The 26091-nt window shown below is 41.0% G+C and overlaps 1 protein-coding gene across 2 annotated transcripts in view; it reads left to right on the top strand.

The window, feature by feature from the left end:
- Window positions 1-26091, top strand: part of fbxo41 (F-box protein 41) — a 66648-nt gene that overhangs the window by 2191 nt on the left and 38366 nt on the right. For both annotated transcript variants that reach the window (XM_005726820.1, XM_005726821.1), the window contains exons 2-3: window positions 14677-15455; window positions 16371-16600. In XM_005726820.1, the coding sequence (XP_005726877.1) occupies window positions 14907-15455; window positions 16371-16600 (779 nt within the window). In that variant the 5' untranslated portion in view covers window positions 14677-14906. The remainder of the gene's footprint in view (window positions 1-14676; window positions 15456-16370; window positions 16601-26091) is intronic.

Here is a 26091-nt window from a genome sequence, read left to right as displayed (position 1 = left end):
TCTTGAGGTCTGGACATTAACCGGGTCATTGCAACATTGCAACATTTCTTTTCTTTTTCAGCCAGTCTGTCGTAGATGTGCTGCTGTGCTTGGGATCATTGTCCGGTTGCGTGACCCAGATTGGGCCAAACTTTAGCTGTTGGGCAGATAGCCTTACATTTGACTCAAGAATACTTTGGTATACAGAGGAGTTCATGGTCGACTCAATGACTGCAAGGTGCCCAGGTCCTATGGTTGCAAAGCAAGACCAAATCATCACCCGTCCAACATGGTGCCAGCAGTGCTGATATGCTCTGTTTTTGTTAAATGCACCGCCTAAGCAGTGCTGCAAGACACTTAGAGAGAATAGGCTTTCCCCTGGTAACCTACCAAACAAGCCATATTTGTTCAGTCTTTCTCTAATTGTGCTATCATGAACTTTAACATTTGACATTATGATTCCTGTTAGAGTCTAAGATGTAGCTCTTGGGTTTCTTGCAGTTTCTCTGAGCACTCATGGTCTGACCTTTGGGTGAATTTCCTGGGATGTCCATTCCTGGGAAGATTGGCCTTTTGTTAACACACACACACACACACACCTGTATGCTCCAGACCAGCAAACTGCCAAAACATCTACTTTCATAGAGGTGGTCATACAAGTGCATTTGATTAATTCCTATTGAAGCAGTTTTTCACAGGACCATATATCCTGCTACGCGTGCTACAGACAGCACTGAGAGTGTTGTAAACACTGGAGTTGAAGTTGCATTGCTGGACAAAGTACTTGTCTGGCCATCAAGTACAGATCGAATATCAGACTCATGGCTCTGTCCCAGAGCATTTAAGCATTTCTGATGGCTTGTGACTATCAACGACTGTATTGACCCTAATGTAGAAATGATTCTTGTGCCATATTTACTTATCTTTATTTATTGTTTTAAGGTTTTTAAACTTAAAACATCAAAAAGTGATATCTAAAAATGTTATGAACACTGTTTAAATATTTAACCCTCACTTCTTCACCTGCAACTTGCATGTTATGCCACCACAAGCCCAGGATTAATGAGTATAAGAGGACTTCAGAGACAGTCAAAATGCAGCCACAAATCACGGAGGCCATTTTCTGCATCATTTCCTCCTCACGTCCTCTATAGGAGCTTCGTCCCCATTATTGTTTAGGCAGGCATGGAGGGGCTTAATGTGCAAACATACAGTAAGAAGCTTGCTGTAGTCTTTAGAGAAGATGCGCAGTGGAGAGAAAGCAGGAATCTAACATCCCTGAGTGGAGGTGACAGATGTGTTATCTGCATAGGCAGCTGTTTAAATGAACTAATTGCTGAAAAAAAGCATATGACGTATAAATTGATCTTATTAACTGTTAAGAAATTTGCAGAAAAAATTCGTTTTTGTATATTCCCTCATTAGCCTACCCACATAATTGTAAAAACCCTCTATTTTCTGGGGAAACGAATGTGCCTACATTGTCAGTATTGAATTTGTAGAGTGCACATATTTGCCCACATAATGAGCATGGACTTGTGGTGTTAGTGTGCCTAACAACATCCTCTTGGCATGCTTGTATGTACATGTATACTTGAATGTAATTGCTTCAGTGAACAGCTGTCTGGATCAATAGCAGACAGCGGCGAGCCAGAGGATGAGTCTGTCCATAAGCTCAGATCGGCGAGAGGCTGTCACAGCCTTGTCCTGTCCCGAGCTCGATGCTCATCAGAGTAAAGTGGGCAACTGCCCAAATGCCAGAAGAAAAGTTCTGATTAATGCATCCAATCCTTCAGTTGTAAAAAGGACCGATGTGCCAAAATCTTAATACTGAACACATCTGTTGAGCTTTATTACATTTCCTTACCACTTTTTTTTGTGTGCACTGTAGTAAACGCACAAGGAACTTCAAGCAAAGTGGTATTATTCCATCACAGGAGTACTACTATAAATGACTTTCCTTTATTAATGCAATCTGATGCGTAGTTTCTTTACCAGTCATCAGAAATACAGAAATATTTATTCACAAAATCACATAAAAAGTATTTGGTTTTGTGTGAACTACAGTGTTTTATAGTTAAGTGGTTATTTGTTTTTAGTTTTTTGGTAATTGAAAATCAGGAATGTTTTGAAATATTTACATTTGAGGAGATGCTAACAGAGCCTTTTTGGCATTATTGCTTAAAAAATGATCAGTTTTCTGAGTTTGCACAGATCTTTAGAGGACTGTGTGTGTGTGCGCGCGCACGCGCGCGCGCACACACACACACACACACTTTAAACCCACAAAATCAGATGTCTTTGGCAGTTTTTAGGATCAGTGGAATCAAGGTGTTAGCTCAACAAGTAGCTGTCTTTGGTCTCTATCAGCTCTTGCATTAAAGAGCTGACTCTTTAGCTACTAAATGGTCATTATGCTCTCCAAGCAACTGGAGAAAATGTGTGTCTTCAGTGTATGCTGCTAAAAGAGACGTTTCAGAGGTGGTGAAGGATTGCACTGAGCACTGGCCCCCTTAGACTTTTATCTTTGGGGTCATCTGAAGGCAATTGTCTATGGTGTGAAGATACGAGATGTGCAGCACCTGAAACTACAGATACTGGATGCCTGTGCTGGCATTTCTCCTGCGGTGTTGCTATCAGTGTGTGAAGAGTGGGAGAAGAGGGTTGCATTGACAATCCAACACAATGGGCAGCACATTGAACGCATTTTATAAGTGTTCAGAAACTTGTAAATAACTCATGAAAGAATAAAGTTACGTTGAAACCAAGCACACCATTGTTTTTCTTGTGACATTACCAATAAGTTTTATGTGTCACATGGCCCTCTTCCTATTGAAAACACAAAAAAGTTGTATCCAAGATGGCCGACTTCTAAATGCCCACCATGGTCACCACCCATCTTGAGGCGTTTGCCCCCTCACATATACTAATGTGCCACAAACAGGACTTTAATATCACCAACAATTCCCATGTTATTACGGTGTATCCATATAAATGGCCTACCCTGTGCAATGCAAAGGGGAACAGTCATTTGCAGAGTAAATGTTTATAAGTCTTTGAGATACGTTCATTGAGCAAGTTTTGCTGTTCGATGTGATATTACACGGGGAAAGAAATTCTTGCAGGAAGAGGAGGTGGTAGTGACGGTTGAGAGTCTGCATATTGAGGTTCAGTGTTGTTATGGCACTTGAAACTGTTTCTGAGTCTGTTTGTCCTTGATTTGAGGGACTGCTAGTGCCTGGCAGAGGGCAACAGGTCAAATAGGTGAGAACTAGGATGCGCGAGATCCTGTGAGGCAGCTGGAGGTAAACAAGTCCTGTAGGCACCTCTGAGCTGTGTTGATGATCTTCTGAAGCCTTCTCTCTGCTTCTGTGCAGTTCCTGTACCACACTGTGATACAATATGTCAGTACACTCTCTATGGAGGAGCCGTAAAAGGTCACAAGCAGCTTTTGGCCCAGATTGTTCTTCCTGAGTCCTCCCAGGAAGTAAAGTCGCTGTTGTGCCTTTTTGGTTATCTGCTGGGGTATTCGCAGTCCAGGATAGGTCAGCAGAGATGAAGATGTTTTTAGCATCACACCTAGGTAGACATACCACTCTGAAATGAGGTGGTATCATCTGCAAATTTGATGATGGTGTTACTGGGGTCCACTGTAGTCTTGGGTGTAGAGGCCAAATAGCAGTAGACTCAACACACAGGCTGTGGGAGAACCAGCGCTCAGTAAGTGGAGGAGAAGTGGGGAACAGGTTTCACTGTTTGAGGTTGATTTGTGAGAAAGTCCTTTATCCAGTCAAACCTAAATTGGACAGCTTGCTGACCAGAATCTCTGGGATAATTGTGCTGAAGGCTGAGCTACAGTAAATAAAAAGCATCTTCACATTGCTCCCTTGGTATTCTAGGTGGATCAGCGCAGTGCGAATGGAGAGTCATGGCTTTTTCGGTGGATCATGATTGCTACAGATTTCAGACGTAGAGGGATGAGGGCTTGTCTCAGGGAGTAGTTGAATATACCGATAAAGACATGTGACAGATAGTCTTCACATGCTTTTACCTGGAAGCAGCAGGATTCCTCATGTTCACTGACCTGAACACTCCTCTACCTTGATGTTCCTTTTGGGTTAGCGTCTCGGCTCTGGAGCCCAGAGGGGGCTGAGAAGAAAGGACTGAGTTCTGTTGTGATGTCTCATATTGTCCATGGATTTTTGTTGTAAAATCTGTAGTTAGTGATATCCTGTATTCCCTGCCAGAACTGTAGCCAGTTGTTTTGATCAGTATAAAATCTTAGCATTATTTTTTATGCACAGTAAATATAAAGAGTACTAAACATTAAAGTGGCCAAATATATACAGTATATACAAGGCATAAATACAGTCAATAGATCCACCTTGCTAGCTTGTAGCTTAGCACCAATGGTAACCACAAACCTATAGGTAACATCACCCCTACTATTAGCTTGCGTATAAACATCCTTTATTAGGGCTTGTTCCTTACAACAGCAGTGGTTAGTACTTGGTCTTAGATGCTAAAATAGGGGAAAAAAAGTTTGATTTGATGTCCTGTTTTGTTTTAATTGATTCTGATGCTAAGGAGATGTAAAATGTCGTGTATCTGCTTGTTTGTATTTTTGACTAGATATCCAGAAAGAGTTTAAAATAATAATAATAATAATGGATTGGATTTATATAGCGCTTTTCAAGGCACCCAAAGCGCTTTACAATGCCACTATTCATTCACTCTCACATTCTCTCACATTCACACACTGGTGGAGGTAGCTACAGTTGTAGCCACAGCTGCCCTGGGGCAGACTGACAGAAGCGAGGCTGCCATATCACGCTATCGGCCCCTCTGGCCAACACCAGTAGGCGGTAGGGTAAAGTGTCTTGCCCAAGGACACAACGACCAGGACAGAGAGCCCGGGGATCGAACCGGCGACCTTCCGGTTACAGATACGCTTCCCAACCCCCTGAGCCACGGTCGCCCCGAAAGGGTTTCTGAGTAATACTGTGACATGAGATGAAATGCTTCAGACGAGTGGCCCATTGTGTAATAACTGAAGTGTACAAGTCTTTTTCGACATAAGCGATTAGGCTTGTCCTTTGTTGTCAGGTAATAGGCCCACGGCTATGAGGTTGTCCTGTCAGGGGAGTCCCATGGCTTACTCAGGGCTAACATACTTTGATGTAGTCATGTAGCCCAAAAGGCTTTAGGAGCTTTCACTAAACCTCTCATTAAGTTTATAAAGGAGCCTATAGTGTACTGTAATGTGTCAAAACTCTGAAGGATCCTCATCTGTGTCCCCTTTAATTATTCTTGATACAACTGGAAGCCACGCAGAGCACTGGGGCGGGGTGATGTGAAACATTTTGTCGCACTTTGTTTATTTTGCTCTGCGTTTTTATCATGGTATTAACTGTAGTTGGAGGAGCACATTTTCCAAAGGAGAAATACCAGCAGGGATAACGGCTCCATTGTTAAAGCGTGGGTCGAGGAGGATGATCGTGTCGCACCTCTCCGAGAGGCTTGCACCAGTTTGAGCTCAGCGCTACAGCATCTCCAGGCGATGCTTTGCAGAGGACTGGCATGAAGGCTGTGATACACCTTGAGTCATTCTCCTCCTCACACCTCCGAGCAAAACAAATCTTTGTCGGCGAGCGCGAGCACACAGAAATAAATCTGAAGTGACTGCGTGATAGAACCCCAGTGACAGCCTGTGAAACAAAGACTGTGAGACTGAGGGGGTATTTCGCTTGTGACTGGTCGCTTTTATTATTTATAAATGAATTCAGACCATCATTTGGCGTTTATCTTTTAGAGCTGAACCTTTAATAGGCATATCATTAATGCAGCCTGAGGGCCAGCTCATGATTTATGCACACGGTGCAGAGATTGAGCTTTCTGTTGCAGTCGCTGCAGCGGTGTTCATTGTCCTCAAGCAGGAGTTTGAAACTCCAGCTACGCTAAACACAGTTCAGTCAGAGACTCTTAAAATCACTTACAAGGACCATAATGAGCATTAATAGTATCCTCAGTAATAAACACATAAACGGGTGTTTAAACCTGAGCTTGATCAACAATAACAAAAATATAGCACATAAACAGGATGTTGTGGCTTTGGATAGAGCAGAGTGAGAAGTGTGTACACCTGCTTAGAAACGATTTGCTGATGTGAATAAGGCAATTATTGTGAGGCCTGAATGCAGCAGCTGATGCCAATCAGTTTCTTTGTTTCTCAGGTCTCGTCAGTGGCAGAGATGGTTGAGCCAATCTTGACTATTTTCAGCAATTATCTCCTCCTGTTCAATTACTGTTAGATTTTGAAAAATAGCATTAACATTTGTTATCTCTCTAAACAAATGCATGCATGTCTGCTCTTTATCTTTTCAGCAGCATTGAGGTTCTAGACATTTGACACGACAGCTACTGATTGCCTGCATGTGAGGCATTTAGGGAACCCTGGTAAATTGTAGTGATTACACTCGCCACCAAAAAATACACTTTGAGCAAGGGGGAAATGCTGCAGAGAAATTTGGGTGTAGCTCCAAAAAGTTAGAGTTCACCTAACACTACTTAGGTCAACCTGGTTATCTTGTAGAAGGCTAATTCATTGCTAGTTTATATTTCATTATTTAGCAACTTCTTTTGTTAGCTTTACCTTTCAGGCTCACTTCATCTGTTTTATATTAATTAGCAAAGACTAATCCTTCAAGTTGTTGTGTCCTTAAAGCTCTGTCATTTCAAAGAAGTACTTTTACGTGTCTCTTAGTGCTCACAGCAACTGTTTGGCTGTTTGGCTGTATGGTTGTGCATTTGGTACCACTGTCATCTCACAGCAAGAAAATCCTGGGTTTGAATCCATCAGCTAGCCTGCGTGGATTCCCTCTGGCTTCCTCACGCAGTCCAGCAACTAGTGTGTTAGGGTAATTAGTGGTTCCAATTGGCTGTTGGTTTAAACAAATCCCTCTGTGTTAGCCTTTCAAAAGATGGGCCCAGAGTATGCCCACCTCTCGTCCCACAACAACTGGGATCACATCCAGTCCAACCACAGCCCTGAATTGCGTAACTGCAAGGATGTGAACATTGAAATTGTAGCTACAGAAAATAATCCAGGTTGCTCTTCCCTAAACATAAAAATAAGTGGTTACAATAATTATCGCTTATCATAATCATCATCATTATAAAAATTTGCTTATGTAATGATATGTTAATTAGCCACATGGAACCCACTTAAAGCATGATAGATAGTTAAAAGAAGATCATTCAAGTAAAGGATAATATGAAAACACATTGGAATAAGTATGGACGACATAGCCTCAAAATTATATCTCGATATTTCAAGAAAACCTGCAATAATGATACCTGAGATGTTATCATCTCCTTTTTAGCCTGGTTATACTTGATGATGTATTCTTTGCCTCAAGTGGTGAAACAGGTTTGTTGTTTCCACCTTTAACAGCAAGTTTTCTTGCATATATAAGTACTTTGTCTTGTTGGAGGTTGTTAAAGCAGCTCTATTCTTAGATACTAAATTGTCACACAAGGCTGACACGTGGCTCTTGCAGCTCTCTCAGACATGCCCGAGCCTGTGTGCACTATAGGATGTAAACACCTGGTGTTGCTATAGCAACAATATCACGATATGACATTTTTATGTCACGTAAAAATTTATACTGAAAATGTGTTTAAAACTAAAAATAATTGTTTTATTTATTAGGAAAATAACAGTTGAATTCATGGTTTTATATCCAAATTTGAGCACAGTGGTCAGAAACGAATCAAGGATAACATTCAGCCACTAATGCATTTTATTTTGTATTCAGGAATTTAATTAAATAAATTTAATTTGACATTTTTATCAAAAAATGATGTTCTGCTTTAATATTTTTTTCTTTTCGTGTAAAATATGAATTTGAAAATTCATGGATAACAAAATAATATTCAAAATATCCCGTTTTGATCAAAGAACTTGAATATACCGGCTGGTTAAGCATTACAGGAACATAAGAAATGATTGACAAAGCTCAAAATTGACACCTCCCGGTTGCTTTTCTCTCTAGTCTGCAGATTAGTTCAGTATTAAAACCTGTTATCGCCTCTTCTGCTGAGAAACACTTTCACTCCCTCTATCTGCCCTGTTCTCACTCACCCTCACACCTCTGTGTGTCCTGATAGATTTCTTATTCTTTATTATTACTTTTCTATATCTTTATATCTATCTCTATCTTCTCTTTGAATTGGACTCTTTTCACCTTTGACATCTTGCTTGATGTGCAGAATCCCCGTGGGAGGGTAGACCACGTTTCACTTTTAAACAAACCCTGACTTCAGATTACCACCCCAATGCAAACAGCAATGAATAAAGAGTTATTTATGCCTAATACCATAACTTTCAGTCTTTGACCTTGTTGTACAGGACCACAAAATGAAGTCCTCCCTCTTACACTCAAATAGGTCATAGGTTTATAGATTGTTGACTGGACTTATTTTGCGTCTTGTTTGACTGTCTGAAAGCTTCTGTGGGTTTAACAATGAGATTGTTACTGTTTCCCAGCAAAAAGCCCTTTAAAAAGTAGCTTTTCATTAAATCTCTTCATTTGAATTACTCAATAAAGAAATGCAAAACTGCCAGTAAAGGGTATATTTGTGGTCCCATCGCACCAGTGTTGGTTGTAACTTGAATTGATTTTTTTTACTGATATTTGTACATTATTATGTACTGTAAATATGGAATAACTGTGAGTTCTAATTAGAACTTATTATATTTGACTAAGTAAACTGTAAATACAATGCCTGGCCAAAAGAAAAGTCACCAACTCAAAGAATTTAATTTATAAAAATTGAGCGACTCTCTCAAATGTTGTGACGCTGCATAAGCTTGTGGAAATGATGCCTCGCTAAATTAAAATTGGCTTAGTTCTACCAGAGGTTTCTCCTGTAAAAAAAGGAGTTTTTCCTTCCCACTGTCACCAAGTGATTGATCATTGTCTGACTTTTGGGGTTTTCTCTCTGTTTATTGTAGTCTCAAGGCCTTACAGTATAAAGTGCCTTGAAGTGACTGTTGAATTGAAATATATATTTATAATATGAATGGTAAATGGACTGGACTTGGTATAGTGCCATTCTACTCAAGGTATGTAGCATTTCTGAATGCACAATCTGTCAAACCTTGAAGCAGATGGGACACAGCAGCAGGTCACCGCACTCTGCCTGAGCTATCAGTGACCATAACTATCAATAACTAATGAAGCGGCCGGTAATATAGTTGTGAAAACTAACCCTTCTGGAAGTACATTTAGGCTTGGAGCCTTTGCTTTTAACTCAACTGTTTAATGAACTGTCTAAATGCACAATAATAAGATGAATTTAACCACATTTACATATCGGCAGGTTTTTAAAAAAAATTTTCTACATTATTAACTTTATTAGGAATTAATTGCTGTTTAGGATGTGTGATCTGTCTATGTGTCTCTCTACCCTTTGTGAGGGTAAAACCAAAGATTTTGTGAAAGTATGACTGTAAATATGATTGTTGTAAATACCGTACACAAGCTTACTGTGCTGCTTGATGCTGAGTAATGCACTCTCTGCGTGGCTTCTCTGTGGGATCATTATTATGGAGCCATTCTGAATATGCTCGAATCCCAAAATAGTACTGAAATACAATTGTAGCTTTGAGGTTTTTGCAGATGTGATCAGTGCAGTTACGAGAACGTAAGCTATCATAAAGCGTTCCCTCACATTTCTAGTGCTTCTACTTTTAAAGGACAGCTTGTAAAGCTGATCTGTGTTTGGCCACACAGCCTTTCAGTTGGCAGTTAAAGGTTGCAAAATGTTTGAGGCAGATGGGATAGCTGATCTGATGGGACCGATGGCTTTTTGTTGTTACTGATGGTCACTGAAGTGGAGCTGATGAGTTAAAATCTGAACTGCTACCACCTACTTTAAAGCAAACAAATACATTTTTATATCTTTACTCTGTTTGATGTCATAAGGCGACTGTGTTTCTTCAATGATGTCCATTTATTGAGGCCTGAATATGCTTTCTGTGCATATGAAGTAAAGTAAATCATACATTATCTTCCCAATAGTTTCTATTTTGTATTTCTAATGTCTGCTATTCAGTACTCTACAATAAAGAAAATTAAATGCATTTCTTTTCAATGTTTCAGCTGAGCTCCACTGACAGGATGTGACATGTGGCTAAAAGCAGCTTCGCTTCCTTCCTTTTCCTGCCTGTTTAAATACCTCACTGAGTAATTTTAAGCAGATGGGAATGCCTGCTCACTGCAGTGCAGTGACTGTGTCTGTGAAATCCTCCTCCTTTAATAAATGGGGACGCGTTGCCAGTACACTCCCTGATCCAGCCTCACCAGACGTCTAATAACAGTCTGTGCGACTTCTGGGGATTTCCAGTGTATGAGCCCACTGTGAAGAATGGTCTGCATCTGGGATTTGTGATTGTGCTTCCAGTGCCTGCTGCTTCACTCATTAATAGCTGTTGTAGAAGTTTCTGAGAGATAGGAGATCTCTGAGAGTTGGTTCCAGTTCAAGTGCCAGTGTTGGTTTTTACTCTCACTTGTTAGTTAGATTTAGGAGCTAAAAACTACTTGGCAAGGTTTAGGAAAAGATTGTGGTTTGGGTTAAAATGTGCCTCTTGATGCATAACCGACTGTGTTATGGCACCAGTCCCAGAGGACACATTGTCAAATCTGTGAGACCCCACTGCCTTTGACAGCCTGGAAGTACGTGACTCCTGGGAATGAGAACAGGCTGGTTTGGTGGGAACTACCTGGTAAAACAATCCCTGCTTCAAGCATGAGCTTTCTATGGCTTTGAAACACTACTCTACAGTCATTGTAAAATGGTTCTTGCCTTATAGTAGAAAGTAGCTTGTGCTATGTTGAAAATGCAGATAATACACTACCCAGTATTTAAACTGATACCATTAAGAAATTCCACATGTAATGATGCTAGTTTGATTTTCTTGTCAATAGGGAAACATTTCCTTAAAAATACCCTTGGGTGTGATTTATGGAGATTCCTCAGGATCGTTACTAAAAGTACACACATGAGTACACACTAAAGCCAAAAACACCAACACACAATTGACAATATAATATTTATAAATCGCAGTCTGCCTGGAAATGTTCACCTTTGGATGAGCACAACTCCTAATAAAGATATGCTCTGTAATGATTGGGATTGGAACTATGACTGGTTTATTTCTAGACTGCAAATTTACAGATTGGTAATGATTTGGAAAGTGTGACCGAAAAAGGCATCGCCTACCGCCGTGTCTCCAGTGGGCTTTGTGTGGCTGAGGGGAGTGGCGTTCAGTGCAGCAGCAAATGGGATGCAGCAGTCTGATACAGATCCTTTTAAACAGTCTTAAATTGAAAAAGCTGGGAATAATTCTTTTATATGTAAGGAAGCATCAGGCTTAGGCTTCAGTCACAGGGGTCTAGAGACCCTGGTTATCTCTGGTTGCTAGGGAAAAATGTATTCCTGACTGGTTGACGAGTGGCTACTGGCAGTTGTAAATTGATCACAGAGAGAGATCAAAAAAACCTTTTGATTGCTTTGCTTGCTCGTAGGTTGTTGTGTTTGCCTGTGATTTGCATGGAAGACGCCAGCTTGTCTGCAAATGCTCACTGACTAACCATATAGCGATTGTAAAACAATTCATTGCAAAATAAGAAGTGATTGCTGTCAAAGTAAAGGGTGTGCCATACTGGTGAAACTGACATGTTTTAAAACAGGGGTGGGCAACTCCAGGCCTCAAGGGCCAGTGTCCTGCAGGCTTTAGATATCACCCTGAGCCAACACACCTGAATCAATTAGTTCATTACCAGGTCTCTTGAGAACTTCAAGACATGTTGAGGAGGTAATTTAGCAATTTGAATCAGCTGTGTTGGATCAAGGATACGTCTAAAACCTGCAGGAAACTGGCCCTCGAGGCCTGGAGTTCCCTCGCCCATGTTTTAAAAGGTGCACCTTTGACTTTGATTGCAAACGGTCTGTTTCTGGTTTTTTGTCGCACTTTTTCAAGTTGCTGATTTCTGTGCATATTTGTGGGTGATTGTGGCAGTCTGCAGTCGTGAGGAGGTTTTTAGTACAACACTGCATACCTCTTTGTGAGGAGTTTCACCTAGCAACAGAAAGCAGCAAATCAAAGAGTGGAAGTTAACCGGTGGTTACCAGGGGATCCCTGGCCTGACTTTAGCAACCGCAGTGACTGTTGGCAACCTTCAGCAGCTACTCACCAACTGCTCAGGGAATATTAATTTTTTTCCTAGCAACTGGTGGTTGCTAGGCTCTATGTGACTGAAGTCTTAAGCACTGTTTTTTTTTTAAACAAGTTTTATAAAATAAAATGTAGCAAACAAATACATCCAAGAACATGAGTTTACTGAATTTCTTATTAAGACAATGAATCACAGCAGGACTTGACTCTAAATGAGACCTTGCTACAGATATTATTTAGCTGTGTAGGCTCAGAGTGAAGAACTCAGTATTGTTTGTCAGTGCACTTGTGTCTAAGACTTGAGCAGAACACTGAGCTTTACAGTAATTAGAGAAGCTGATTCAGGGAAACCAGAAAAGGATGGTGTGCTGAATTTTTATTTCATCAGGGGCTTCAAGTTCTGGGTAATTGAATAAAAAAAAAAACGAATTCACTGTTCTTGCAGTGACCCACACAGCTCTGCATCTGAATAGCAAATGGGAAAAAGTAATCAAAAAATAATTTTGAATATCTTAAGTTAACTTCAGTTTCTGAATGCAACTGTGTTTGTTTTGTTTTTTTACCCAGAAATGCATCCAAGGAAAAGTTTTGCTATGCATTTACATGTTCTTTTCTTGTCTTCATTATCTATGAGGGCCGTTACTCTGAAAACAGATATCAGGGTTTTTTTCTTTACTACTGTGGGTTACCAGATCCCTTTGTAAAGGATTTAGCCTTATCCAGTCTGACCTCTTAGACTAAGACTGGAAAATGACCTTGGCACTAATAAGCACTCTCACTAATGGATCCATTTCCATTTCCATTTCCCCACCGTTCCCCGAGTACAAGTGCAAGAGCTTGCTTTTTAATCCTTGGTGAAGTAAAGGTTTCAGGTTTCTTGACGGCTAAACTCATGGATTATTAGTCCAGCTGAGAGAGACAGGCTTTGATTTCTTCAGTGATCAGACAGCTGGAGTAGTAAATATTGAGAGGCCTGCAGTGAGGACGTTAGGAAAACTGTTCTCTAATATTGTAATAAAGCTTAGCTAAATGTAACAATAACCAGGATTTGCAACCCCAATTCCAGAGAAGTTGGGTAAAATATAAATAAAAACAGAATGTAATGTTTTGCAGATCTCATAACCCCATATTTTATTCACATTAGGACATTAAAATCTAGCTGCTCAACAGTCCTGGGTCTTCTTTGTGGTATTTTCTTTAAATTTTAAGATTCTCCAAATGTTTTCTGCTCTCAGTGAAAGATCTGGACTGCAGGCAGGCCATTTCAGCACCCGGGTTCTTCTATTATAAAGTCATGCTGCTGTAATAGATGCAGTATGTAGTTTAACATCTTCTCTCTAAAATATACAAGGCCTTCCCTGAAAGTGATGTTGTCTGGATGGGAGTGTATGTTGCTGTAAAACCTGTGTATACCTTAAAGCACTGATGGCACCTTTCCAGATGTTTAGGCTGCCAATTTCATAAACACCGATGCTCCTCATATCTCCAGAGATGCTTTTGAACTGAGCACTGTTAACTAGATGATCTCTGTCTTCTTTGGTCTGGAGGACATAGCATCCATGTTTTCCAAAAAAGAATTTGAGGTTTTGAATTGTCTGACCACAGAAAAAGTTTCCACTTTGCCTGCTTTAAACGCAGAAGATAAATCATGTTCACACATAGCTTCTTCTTTGATTTTGCCTGCGTTTGTGAGTGGCACAGTGAACTGTGTTCACAGATGGTGGCTTCTGGAAGTCTTGCTCATCCCATGCAATGATTTCCATGACAGAATCATGCGTATTGTTAATGCAGTGCCACGTGAGGGCCCAAAGATCACAGACATCCAATATTTGATTTTCAAGCCTGCTTTGTGCACAGAGATTTCTCCAGATTCTCTCAGTCTGTTGTTTGTATTACGTACTGTAGATGATGAGATATTAAAATTCTTCTTCATGTAGACATAGTATTTTATATCTCGGCCCACTTCTGCTGCTGAGAAAAGATGCTCTGTCATGTTACTGACCTGTTGCCAGTTAACCTAATTACTTGCAAAATTTTCCTCCAGCTGTTTCTTTTTAGCGTCACCTACTTTTGTTACCCCATCCCTGTCTTCCTAGAGATGTGTTGCTATCATCAAATTCAAAATGAGCCAGTATTTTTCATGTCTCAGATTAAACAACTGATTTGTGTTCATTTCTCTATTGTAAATAAAATGTTTTTTGTTTTTTTTTGTCAAATGGGAGTTTTATGTGGCCCTGTCGCAGGGAAAAGCCGTGTAGTGTTGCTGGAAAAGGCACGTTGTTTTTTTTCCCTTGTATATTTTGGCAGGTGGTTTAGCTTTAGCTTTGTCCTCTGCTTCTTGGCATCTATTTAGTTGACTTGATTTTTGCCTTTGAGTGACTTTATCTCAGTATATGTTAGAATTATACTTGTATGAAACCAACAAACTTTAACTTGTATTTTCGTCCTCTCTTTAGGACCTTAGGAAAGGCAACCATAGCAGATGAAATGAGACGACCAGCTGAATGTTGCCACCCAGTGCGGTCATGTGACTGACCTGGCTCTTCTCTCCTGCTGATGTCCAGTAGTTGCCCTGTTCTCACCATGAGAGGATCTGTCAGGTGCTCGAGCTCAGTGCCCTCAGACTGGCGCTACCATTGTGCTGCGTGAGCGCCCCCCCCCCCTCCTCCGGCAGTTACTGCACGGAATGGCATCTTTGGACCTGCCATACCGCTGTCCTCGCTGCGGGGAGCACAAGCGCTTCCGAAGCCTGTCGTCGTTGCGTGCCCACCTGGAGTACAACCACACGTACGAGACCCTTTACGTCCTCTCCAAATCCAACAGTGTATGTGACGCTGCTGCTCTGCTGCCCCTAGTGGCTGAGGGAGCTCTGCTCGCACCCGCCAATAACAACGACCCTTTTGAGCCACTTCGGCCTTCAGCTTTAAAGGAGCGGCGCTTTCCTTGCCGTGAGCTTCCTTGTGCAGACGACCTGAGTTTGACCCCAGCCAACTCCAACACTGCAGCCCGGTATATTCCCAATGTGGAGTTTCCCCTGGGGGAGATTTTTATGAAAAAAGCCATGACATCCACAGATCCGGGTCCCCATGGAAACCCCAGCACAGCTGTAGCGGTGGCAGCTAATGTAGCAGCCAGTGCAGTCGAAGCAGCGTATGAGGAAGGCCTGGCCAGGCTGAAGGCGCGGGCGTTTGAACGGCTGGAGCTGGATGAGAGGCTGGAGAAGCTGTCTGAAGAGGTAAATACACTAAGCTAACAGAGTCAGAATAAACTTTATCAGGAAATTGTGTCCATAAACAGTCCTGTGCAACAACTCACCTCTCATTTCTCTATATTTTGCTTCCAAGGAGCCAGACTTTCTTGGAATTTTTTAAGTGGTCCTTGGACATTAGCTGTTTTTTCACTAATTTTCTAATAGTCTACTTCTTCACATTTCCTTCTTTCTTCATGATTCCTCTTACCTTGATGAGCTTGAGCATCCCCACAGCATTATACTCCCACCACCGTGCTTCACTGAGGGGACAGTGTTCTTCGGGTTGCACGCCTCTCCCTTCTTTCTCCAAACATAAGTAGCATCTCCCCGGCCAAAGAGCTTTAGTTTCTTTTCTTCTGACCAGAGGATGCACTTCCAATATGCATAAGTAGTATGTAATTAGTATATTTCTGTCTGGCTTGAAAGTGTCTCTTCTGCAGAAGTGAAGTTTTTCTTGGTCTGCAACCTCACAGTCCATTCCTGTGCAGGGTTCTAGTGATTGCCTTCTTTGAGACTATAATTCCTGACTTGGCTAAGTCATTCACTAGTGTTATGGAAGTTGATCTGGGGTCTTTAGACACTGTATTTTTTTTTTAAAACCAGTCTTCAAACTCTTTCACTTTCTACCTCTGCAATGTTTGTTCTGTACTGTGTAACTCTTGATAATTCTCACTCCAATTATTGACATTTTGGTACACTGCGATAACTTTGTATATCCATCTCTTGCAACAAGTTTTTTTCTCCAGTGTAAACGGACTTCTTTTGTTTTTGGCATGCTTTTTCATGATTTCGTTCTCTGATCTGATTTTCTAAAGAAAACTAGTATGCTTAGAAATTCTTGGAAAAAAAAAAACACTTTAAATTTTACACAGGGGGGTAAAATTTTCTCCTCAACTGTAGGTGGAGCAGAAAATAGCGGCCCGTGTAGGCCGTCTTCAGGCGGAGCTGGAGAGGAAGAGCTCAGAGTTGGAGCGGGCCAAGCTGGAGAGTGAACGGCTGAGCCAGGAGAAACAAGACCTGGAGGACAAGGCCTCGGAGCTTTCACGGCAGGTGGACGTCTCCGTGGAGATGCTAGCCAATCTCAAGCAGGACCTGGTGAACAAGGAGGCAGAGCTGAACCACAAACAGCAGTAAGTGAAATATACTGGTTCTCTGCTGTTTAACACATTCCAGTTTTATAACACATCTGAATGGGTTGGTGTATACAAAGTGCAATTAAGTGCCCTTAAACATCCTGCTAAGGAAAAACAGCAGTCCATCCAAAAATTTGGAAAAAAAACATTTTAAAGAGTGTGGAAGTGCTAAAGCCAAAAACAGGTCACATAAGAATTTGTATATTAAAACAAATCTGCACAATAGCACAGGTTTTACCTGCTTACATACTTATTTATTGATCTCCCTCATCGACTTCACTGCTGCATGGTCTGATCCAGGACAGAAGAGAGCTGCTGCCCTGCTGTAGTTATCTTTATTTCTGTTTATTTCTTAACCTGTTCTTTCTTGCTGTTGTGCTACATATTAAATAAATATTACACATCATAATTAAGGATTAGATATGTATTAAAATAATATTTAAGGCAAACACTCTTGGAGCTAACTAAATGTGCAAAGTATTTGAGAAATAATTATACACGCTACTTTTTCCCTCTGTAGCAGGTCTGACACACACACACACACACACACACACAACATACTGGTACTGATGTCGCACGGACTCGCACACAAACTTTGACCTCTTTTGACTGCACCTATAACCAATAAATACGATGACAAATCTGTAAGATTAACGTCACTTCCATGCAAGTTGATATGAATGACTCTAGATGGATATGCCGAGCAGGTGTTTCTGACATCTGAATATTTGCTGGCCAAACGCTATCATAACCTTGCTTTCGCAGGGTAATGGCAGGTCAGAGACATCATGCTGTTCCTCAGGGCGCTCTGATGGCATGCAGGTATATGGCTGACAGCAAAAATCAAAAGAGGATATGTGGCTTGTGTGATCTAGCAGAATTATAAAAATATAATTGTTGGCCTTCATATGCTTCTAATTTGACATTAATGTCATACGAAATTGTGAAATAGATGATAGAAAAAAAGTAATCTGCAAAAAGGGGACTTATCAAGTAAGAAGTTAAAAGCACAGGTGCCTGAGCACTACCTGGGGCAGGGGTCGGCAACCTGCGGCTCCGGAGCCGCATGTGGCTCTTTAGTCCTTACAGTGCGGCTCCGCGTGGTTTGGGAAAATAAATTAGAAGTATTTAGCTGACGTGTATTTTTATTTTTTTTATTTTTATGTTAGTTCTTTTTTACCTTGTAATTCTATAAATATAAAAAGAAATTTATATTCTATTATTTTTTTCATCGCTCAAAATAAGAGTCAAACTCGCGGAAACCGATATACCCGCCGAAACGCCGTGCATTTATCAAGACTTTCAACCCCAGGTAGGCCAATTATGGATCTTCGGATCCAGCCATTCTCCACCGTGAACTATGTTAAAGACAAACACCGCTCACGCCTCACAGACGACAGCTTACAGTCCTGCGTAAAGATGAAAGTGACTTGTACAGCCCCGATTTGCAGACGCTGTGCGCAGAGGTTCAGGAGCAGAAGTCCCATTGTAAACATATCACGGCAGACCCGACGATGTTTCCATGAACACGCTTTTCAGCATCTCTTTATTGACCACTTTTCACACACTGTTGCTGTACGCATACAGTCGGCTGTAGCTTTTCAGCTCACAGCCCGACACACACCAACACAACATTATAGAGAGCACAGACGTAAAGGCGGCGAGGCGTGATTGCAGGTGCCGCTCAGGTGCGTCGCCTCCCCTGCAGCGGCGCTGCAGACCACGCTCCGCCACACACATTAACCAGGTAAAATACATATTTAGGCAGAATTTTGCAAATATCTATTTTTCATTTTTTAGCAGCATAGTCCTTTTTTTCCCCAATTATTTTTTTAAAAGTCAGGTCAAGGCTCCAAAAGCCCAAAGGCGATATAACAGTTTTTGTTTGCTACATGGATCATTTTAGTTCAGGTGGGTGTCTTTCCTTTTGCTATATTGCTTTAAGAGTTCAAAATGTGTCAATTACATAAATAAAATGTAATTTTCTCTGTAGCACCTGCATGAGGAACAAAAAAAGTTGGTGTTGAAGTACCTGCAGCAGTCCTTGGAAAAACATTGTCCCGTGATTCCATGATTGCATTTTACTACCTGTCAGCAATTTCTGCAGTACTGTGCTGCAGCTGTCTTCCCTCCAGCTAAACGCATAAGGAAAGGTTGCTTTAATACGAAGTCTCCTTGTTTGTGTGCTGCATTTTGGATGAAGATCTTGTGTTTAGTTTAACCGCTCATCAGTGTCAGAGTATTAGTTTAATTTCTGAAATGGTCTGAGGCGCTCTGATTAGTGCTGAGTTGGAAAGTGTCATTGGACTGCACACGGCAGCGCTTTATCATCCTCTTCCCTCCTTTCCTTCACCTCTCCCTCTGTGTTGATAATGTAATTTGCCATCATACCCCCCCCACCAGATGTGTTCTGCATCTGTCCCACTGTTGTCGCGATTTACCAGTGTCCTCCAGGGCTGGTCAGCTGCTCATGTTGAATGGAGGGCTGGATGGGAGCAGCTGGATTGGCAGTAGAGATTACAGCATCCTGCCAGTCCCTCAATAAAGCTGCCATGCTGTTTCTTGAACTAGTTAAAGTGCGGCTGCTGTAAATAGACTAAGTTCTTGGATGCCAATCACAGCTTTATGAAGATAGATGAGGATGATTTGGAGCAGCATGGCTCAAAGCTTAATTTTCAGATTTTTAGAGCTTTTATTGAAATGAGTCCCAGGATGAATTATTGTGCGCTCCAAAAATTTGTGCTGTTTTTAGTTTGACACACTAGAAGCTGTCAAACTAAAATCTTTTATAGGATGCATGCCATCTAGTTTCCTTTTTAATATTTGCAAATGTTAACAAAGGAGGATTGGATGCATTATAGCATTAGAAAGGGGAAAAAAGGCTCTGCAAACAGAATAAGTACATAAGAACATGTAGTTGAAATATTGCTTGGATTTTTTGATCTACAGTGTTAAACTGTAGTTTCTGTCCACTTGATTTAGATCAGTTTGTGGCACTAGTAACTACGAAAACAACCTCTTCACTTTAAGCAGTGAAAATAAAAATACAATTTTACTGACTGCTTTACTTTGAACACTGAAGTACCACTAATGGAACTAAAGCAGAACCATAAGCTCTATTGGAAAAAAAATTAAATGTTGGCTTTAATGAAAAAGTTTTCTTTTTTAAAAACAGGCAGAAATTTTTTTTCAGTGGTCACTAAAATTCAACCTTGCAAAAGTCACCGGATAGATCTCAGATTTTCAAACCTGTCCACCTGGTCAAGAAAGCCCGTCAGCGTCTCTTCTTCCTCAGAAGACTTAGAGACTTCCATCTGCCACTGAAGGTGCTCAAGAACTTTTACTCCTGCACCATCGAGAGCATCCTGACGGCAAACATCTGCACCTGGTTTGGGAACAGCACCAAGCATCATTCAATCAGAGCTCCCTGACCTGCTGTCCATCTACACCAAGCGGTGCAAGTCCAAAGCTAGGAAGATTATGATGGACCTCTCCCATCCCAACAATGGACTCTTCTCACTGTTGAGGTCTGGGAAGCGCTTCCACTCCCTTAAGGCCAAAACAGAGAGAATGAGGAGGAGCTTCTTCCCCCAGGCTATTCGGGCCCTGAACCAGGTGTAGGACTGGACTCTCCCACACACGTCACTATAAGACTGGACTCTCACACACGTCACCACACGCACCACCACACATTTCCTATAATCCTATAATTCCAATAATTTATAACCTTTATAATCTCTTCTGCTATTTGCACATTCTTTACTGTAAATTCCTAAGTTAATTTGTAAATTTTGTAGTAAACTGTAAATTGTAAATATTGTAAAACTTCTTTTCTGTCATTTAATGGTCGGGCATTGTACAGCTACAAGCATTTCACCCCCATGTCATACTGTATGGTTGTGTGTGTGTGTGACAAATAAAAATTTGAGTTTGAATTGAATTTGAATTTGACCTCATGAACTGTTTGCCCTCCCTCATTGCTGCTTTCAGCTACATTTATTCACTTCAACTACTCATTATTCATTAATCTGTTGAATTCTTTTAAAAATAATTTCAAAGAAATCTTTGATCTTTAAAATGTCAGTACTGACAGTTTCCTTGTGTCCAAGATAATGCCTTCAGCATACTCACTTTGTCCGCTGAAACCTGTTAAAATCGCCTTGTTTGGCTTTCATTTTGCAGTGCTCTAGTGGTAAATGCAAACATCGTAGGTTTTTGACTAGTTAGTCTTATTACCCAAACGGCTTTGTTTTCAGATGTGGCTGATCTTGAGCGTTCATCTGGTTTAATGTACAAAAAAACGCCCACAAGATGTCCTGTTCTTTTACTCACTTCTGCTCGTCTATTGTAAAGGTTACAGTAGCTGTGGTCACGTATCTCAAACCTGGCAACATCAGACAGGGAAGGTCATGCTGTGGGCTTAAAATCCTTGCTTGGGCTGTGTGAATACCACCTACTTATGTCAGCAGCTTAGCCTCTCCCTCTTTCTCACACTCACACACAATTCTTGTGCCTTTCTGCCTCTCAGAGGAGAAGCTGGCAGTGAAACAGTAAGCTCATTCAGAGTCTAAAATACAGAGCAGGTCTGAGGTGGAAAAAGAGCATCACAGTCTGTGAATGTTCAGCAGGGTGGACGTGAAAGCCGTAGTCAACAGATACAAAGCGACTTATTGGCTCATGTATGTCTCCCTAACAGCCTATTAGATGATTTTTAGTTTAATTCTAAAAGAATCCAGTGACTTTAAAGGCTCTGTGAAAGCCCTTTAAGGAGATGTGTGAGATCGTGCTTTTACATCAGCTGTGTCAAATGCTGAAAAATGCGAGTCACCTAACCGAAGGTTGCTAAGCGACCAGAAGAAACTCCTACGAGCCTTCTTTTGCTTCTAGCAGTGTCGTGCATAAAAATATGACCTTGATAATTCCTCCTGCACTTAATATCCCTGTAATTAGAAAAAAAAAGTGTGCAGAACGCCTCAGGTGCAGTTGTTCCTTTCAGCTTAGACTTTGTTACTCAGCATGCGAAATAATTCATTCACAAACAATACGAGCGAATAAAACCCCGCCGCATGCTAGCCTGTAGCGGTCAGAGCTGAATGAAGCGTGCCTGTTAAGTGGTTTAATAGCAGCTGGAATAAACGAGAGCAGCTGTAATCAGCAGAAACTGGAGCCCGAGGAGAAATGAAAAATGATGGGACGGTTATCTCCATCATTTCAGCTGTTACAGAATCACTCAAATGAGAAAACTGCTCCATTTTGTGTCTGTCTCAGAAATATCATTGGAGTTTTTCCAACTATCTGTGATTGCTTAATGATGTGGGTTTATTTCATTGCTATGATAATGATCTTGTTATGATTACAGTAGATGGTTTTAAAGAGGTATTTGGAGCAAACGTTTCTGTAATATTTAATAATGGACTGTAATACATGGTGATCGTGCACAGCCAAGTATGTGATGGCCTGCCTCTCGAACACTGTATGCTTCAGTCGCAGCATTTTGCCGAGAGCTTAAGGGGCTGAATGCAGTATTAATTAGACCTGTGCAATATTACAGTCCAGTGCTCAACTTAGGTTAAAAGTGAACCTGAAGTGCTTTTCCTTGTTGTCTCTCATATATCCAGGTAAGTCCGTAAGTGCTTGGACAGTGCCACAGTTTTGTAATTATGCATGTGCACACCTCCACAGTGGATCACACAAACAGTAGCTGTAGGCAGCTGCAGCGAAAGCCTTTCAGAGCATCTCAAAGGAGTAAAAGCAGCATTACAATGAGGAGTGATCCTTTGGAGAAAGTAAACATGATTTATTGAAATGCAGAGTGTGACTAATAAGCTTAGCAGGATTATTTAGCAGAGTTGACTCCAATGAAGATAAGAAGTAGGACAGGACCTCAGCAATGTCCTGTGGTAAATAATACCCCCACCCCAGTTTCTAGACACTTTTTCGTCATTGGTTCACAGAAAGCAGTCAACAAAAAGACTGGACCAGAGTGATGATGACTGAATTGAATTTGACACCGTGGGAAAATAAAAGTGATGTAAAGAACAGACCAGCAGCTGAAACACCCAAGAATGCAGGCAGACGAGTGATTTTACTTATTGAACTTCATCTTTAAGCTTGAGTTGCTGATGTCCATGGGCCCTAGACTTGAATCAGCCATAGACTGCACAGATTTTTATCCAAATTTGTTAAAAACTGTCCAGAAATGTTAGTTTGCCCAATTACATTTGAGACTCACTCAGTCTAAAAGTCTGTTGTTGATTGATTAAAAAACCACTTTGGGGATTTTACAGCGGCAGAATTACAAAAAACTGTATTATTGCCCAAATTCTTACTGACCAAGTGACTTCTTCAGAGACTGAGGAAGTCACTTGGATGAGTGGCGATATGTTTCTCCCACTGGAAACGCTACATCCAGATGAACAGAGTCAACTTTTTTGCGTGGACTTTGATGTTTGCAGATGACGTTTCTTTCTATGGTGAGATTAGTGATCAGGTGGAAGAGAGCCTGGAGAGGTAGAGGTATGCACTGGAGAGACAAATGAAAGTCAGTAGAAGCAAAAATAATAGATGTGTGTCAGTGAGAGGGAAACAGGTGTGATAGTTAAGATGCAAGGAGTAGATATATTGAAGCGGGATGAGATTAAATGTCTGGGTTCAGCCATCCAAAGCAACAGATGAAGAAGAAGAGTGTGCATGCAGGGTCGAGCGGTTGGAGACAAATGTCAGACGTGATTTGTGACAAAAGGTTGACAGCAGGAATGAAAAAGAAGGTTTTCAAGATGGTAGTGAGACCTGGTATTTATATTCCTATGTATGTATGGTTTGAAAATGGTGGCACTGACAAAGAAGTTGAGAGGAGGTTGACCTGAAGGTCCTGAGGTTTTCACTGGGAGTGACCAGAAATGGACAAGACAAGTAATGACTTTAACAAAGGAACAGCTCAGGTTAAACCGTTTGGAGACAAAGTTACAGAATCAAGGCTGAGATGGTTTGGACAGGTGCAGATGAGGGATAGTGGATATACTGAACAAAGAATTTTGAAGATGTAGAGGCAGAAGAAGGAAACAGGACTGGCTTTGTCATGTTATGTGAAGGAATCAGAACAAGAAATGAAGTATGTTTTGTTTTTGTATTTTGAGTCGTAATGAACCTCCTAACACTCGAACTCTTCCACGGCATGCATTTTTAATTTCTCTTTGATATGTGGCCATATTGGGGCCCGATGAATGTAAAAACAAAGAATTACCAGATTTTTTGTTTCTAAGAAAAATGTGAGCCACATATAAGGATATTCATTTAAAATTTCGATAGAACAGTGGCAATATAATGTCCTCGTAAGTGGATATCAGGTCCTAGGAGGTTAAGGCAGAAGTAAATCTTCTCCTGACCTCATATAATCCCATGTAGGCTAGACCATTCATCCATTAATCTGAAACACTATAGTGTTGAGAATGTGTCAGAAAAGTACTACTATTATGGTAAATTTGTGCCTGGACAGTAGTGTTTATGTTATTAGGCTGTGTTGTAGATAGATTATCTGCGTTTCGTCACTTCTTAACTGGTTTGTACCGACCCAATGTATCATTCATCCATAATCATACTTATCTTACATACTGTACAAACAGTGGGGGGAGGCAGTGATGCATTTTTAATGTCTGTGTAGGTGTTCAAAATATTCTGTCCACCCTCTGCATAGAAAAGCAAAAGAGAGCTCTGAGAGCTGCCAGGTTTTCATATCATATTCAGCACACACACACGCGCCTGCTGCAGTAGGCCTTAACCCTGCAGGCTTGATTTATTCCTACAACCAGCTTTGATAAAGTAACATTGGTCTGTGCTGAATTCAAAACCCAGAGGCTCTGAAGGAAGCACAAAATACAGAAGAGTCCCGCTATGTGCTGTCACCATGTCTTCTTCAGAAAACAAGCCTATTTCACTGAGCAGGAAATCTCGACTGCAAAGTGAAGCTGTCAGGGCAGAAAGAGAACTCATCTCATTAGTAGCAGTGTCTCGGAGAAAGAAACATGGCAAGACTTCCAAAGGCTCCCTAATGACAAAGAATCAGAAAGGGAACAGGACACGCACAATATCTAGGAGGATGGAATATTTGAATAATAATAAAGAAGTTGGGCATCTGCTGTGAATATGAAAAATCAAAGTCGAAGGTAGTTTTGATTTTTATAAACAAACACATTTTTGAATTGTTGAAGTATCGGTGCAACATATGTCTGAAGGCAGTCGAGAAATATTTGATCGAACTCTGGAGGAATGGGTGTCATTTAAACAGGCAAATTGTTTGAATGACAGAAAACACGCTGGTGCTGTTTCCAAGCACTTTTATGTCATAAAAAATGCATGCACATACTGTGCTGTAGAGATCTTTTCTTTTTTTTAATTTCAGGGAATTTGTTCATTAACAAGAACAATAACATGAAGTTCTGCACTGGTACGTACTTACAAAGCCCATTTAATTGGACTGAATGTCTGCAGTTGGATTTATCAGGGCTGTAATGCACAAAAGAGTTGTGGTAATCCAACCTTAGAACAAATCAGTGCATGTGTGTGTAGACACTGCTTCAGATTTCCTGTAGTGAGATGAAGATGAAGTGGCTTCTAACAAGAAATCGTTCCACATGATAAATAATCAAGACTAGTGCATTCGATTTCAGTTAGGGCAGGATTTATGGGCAGAGGGCTTTTCATGTCTGCCATTAGATGTAGGAGACTGACATGAGTGTCCTTGAGTTTGGGTGAAATTATTTCATGAGGGCAGGAGAAGGGAATCAGGAAGGATGATGCAACCGGTCTTTCAGTAGACACATCTCTCCTCTCATTATGTTGAGACTGACACGAAAGGTTGGACTAACAATTGTGCAATAAGATGAATGGTGTGGTCAAGTGTAAGGTACTTGAAGAATCCATCAAGGGTAGATATTTGTCAGTGTGTGTCGGGGGCTGTTTTTCATCAGAAAACCTTATATTGAGACAATGTTGTCTCGGATGTTTTCAAGTTGTTATGTCTAAAAACAGATGTCCTAGCAAAAAAGTCAAAATGTTTTGGAAAGACATTGATGTAGCCGCTCTGGCTTCACCTGCTGGTTTGTGAATTGCAATTTTGAAGGCTTGGAACAAGTGACTGAGACCATAAACACATCAAGAAGAAGTTTACTTAGGGCTCCAAATAAAAACTTAAGTCATCCATCCATCCATCTTGGGGGATGAAGCTTATCCCTGCTGCCGTAGAGGTACACCCTGGACAGATTCCCAGTCTGTCGCAGAGCTAACACACAGAAACAGACAACATAGTCACACCCATAGACAATTTAGAGTCACTCATTAAATTAACCCCACTAACTTTGTGTCTTTGGTCTTAGAGGAAGCCAGAGAAACTCCACATAGGCACAGGGATAACTAAGGGATTCTAGCGCCGCACAAAAAGGCCCCACGTGGTGGTTTTGAACCCTGGATTTTCTTGAAGTGAGGCAACAAAA

This window comes from Pundamilia nyererei, unplaced genomic scaffold (genome assembly GCF_000239375.1).
Source record: "Pundamilia nyererei isolate P.nyererei 1_Seehausen unplaced genomic scaffold, PunNye1.0 scaffold00022, whole genome shotgun sequence".
Classification (NCBI taxonomy): Eukaryota; Metazoa; Chordata; class Actinopteri; order Cichliformes; family Cichlidae; genus Pundamilia; species Pundamilia nyererei.
This window is presented reverse-complemented; position numbering and strand designations above follow the sequence as displayed.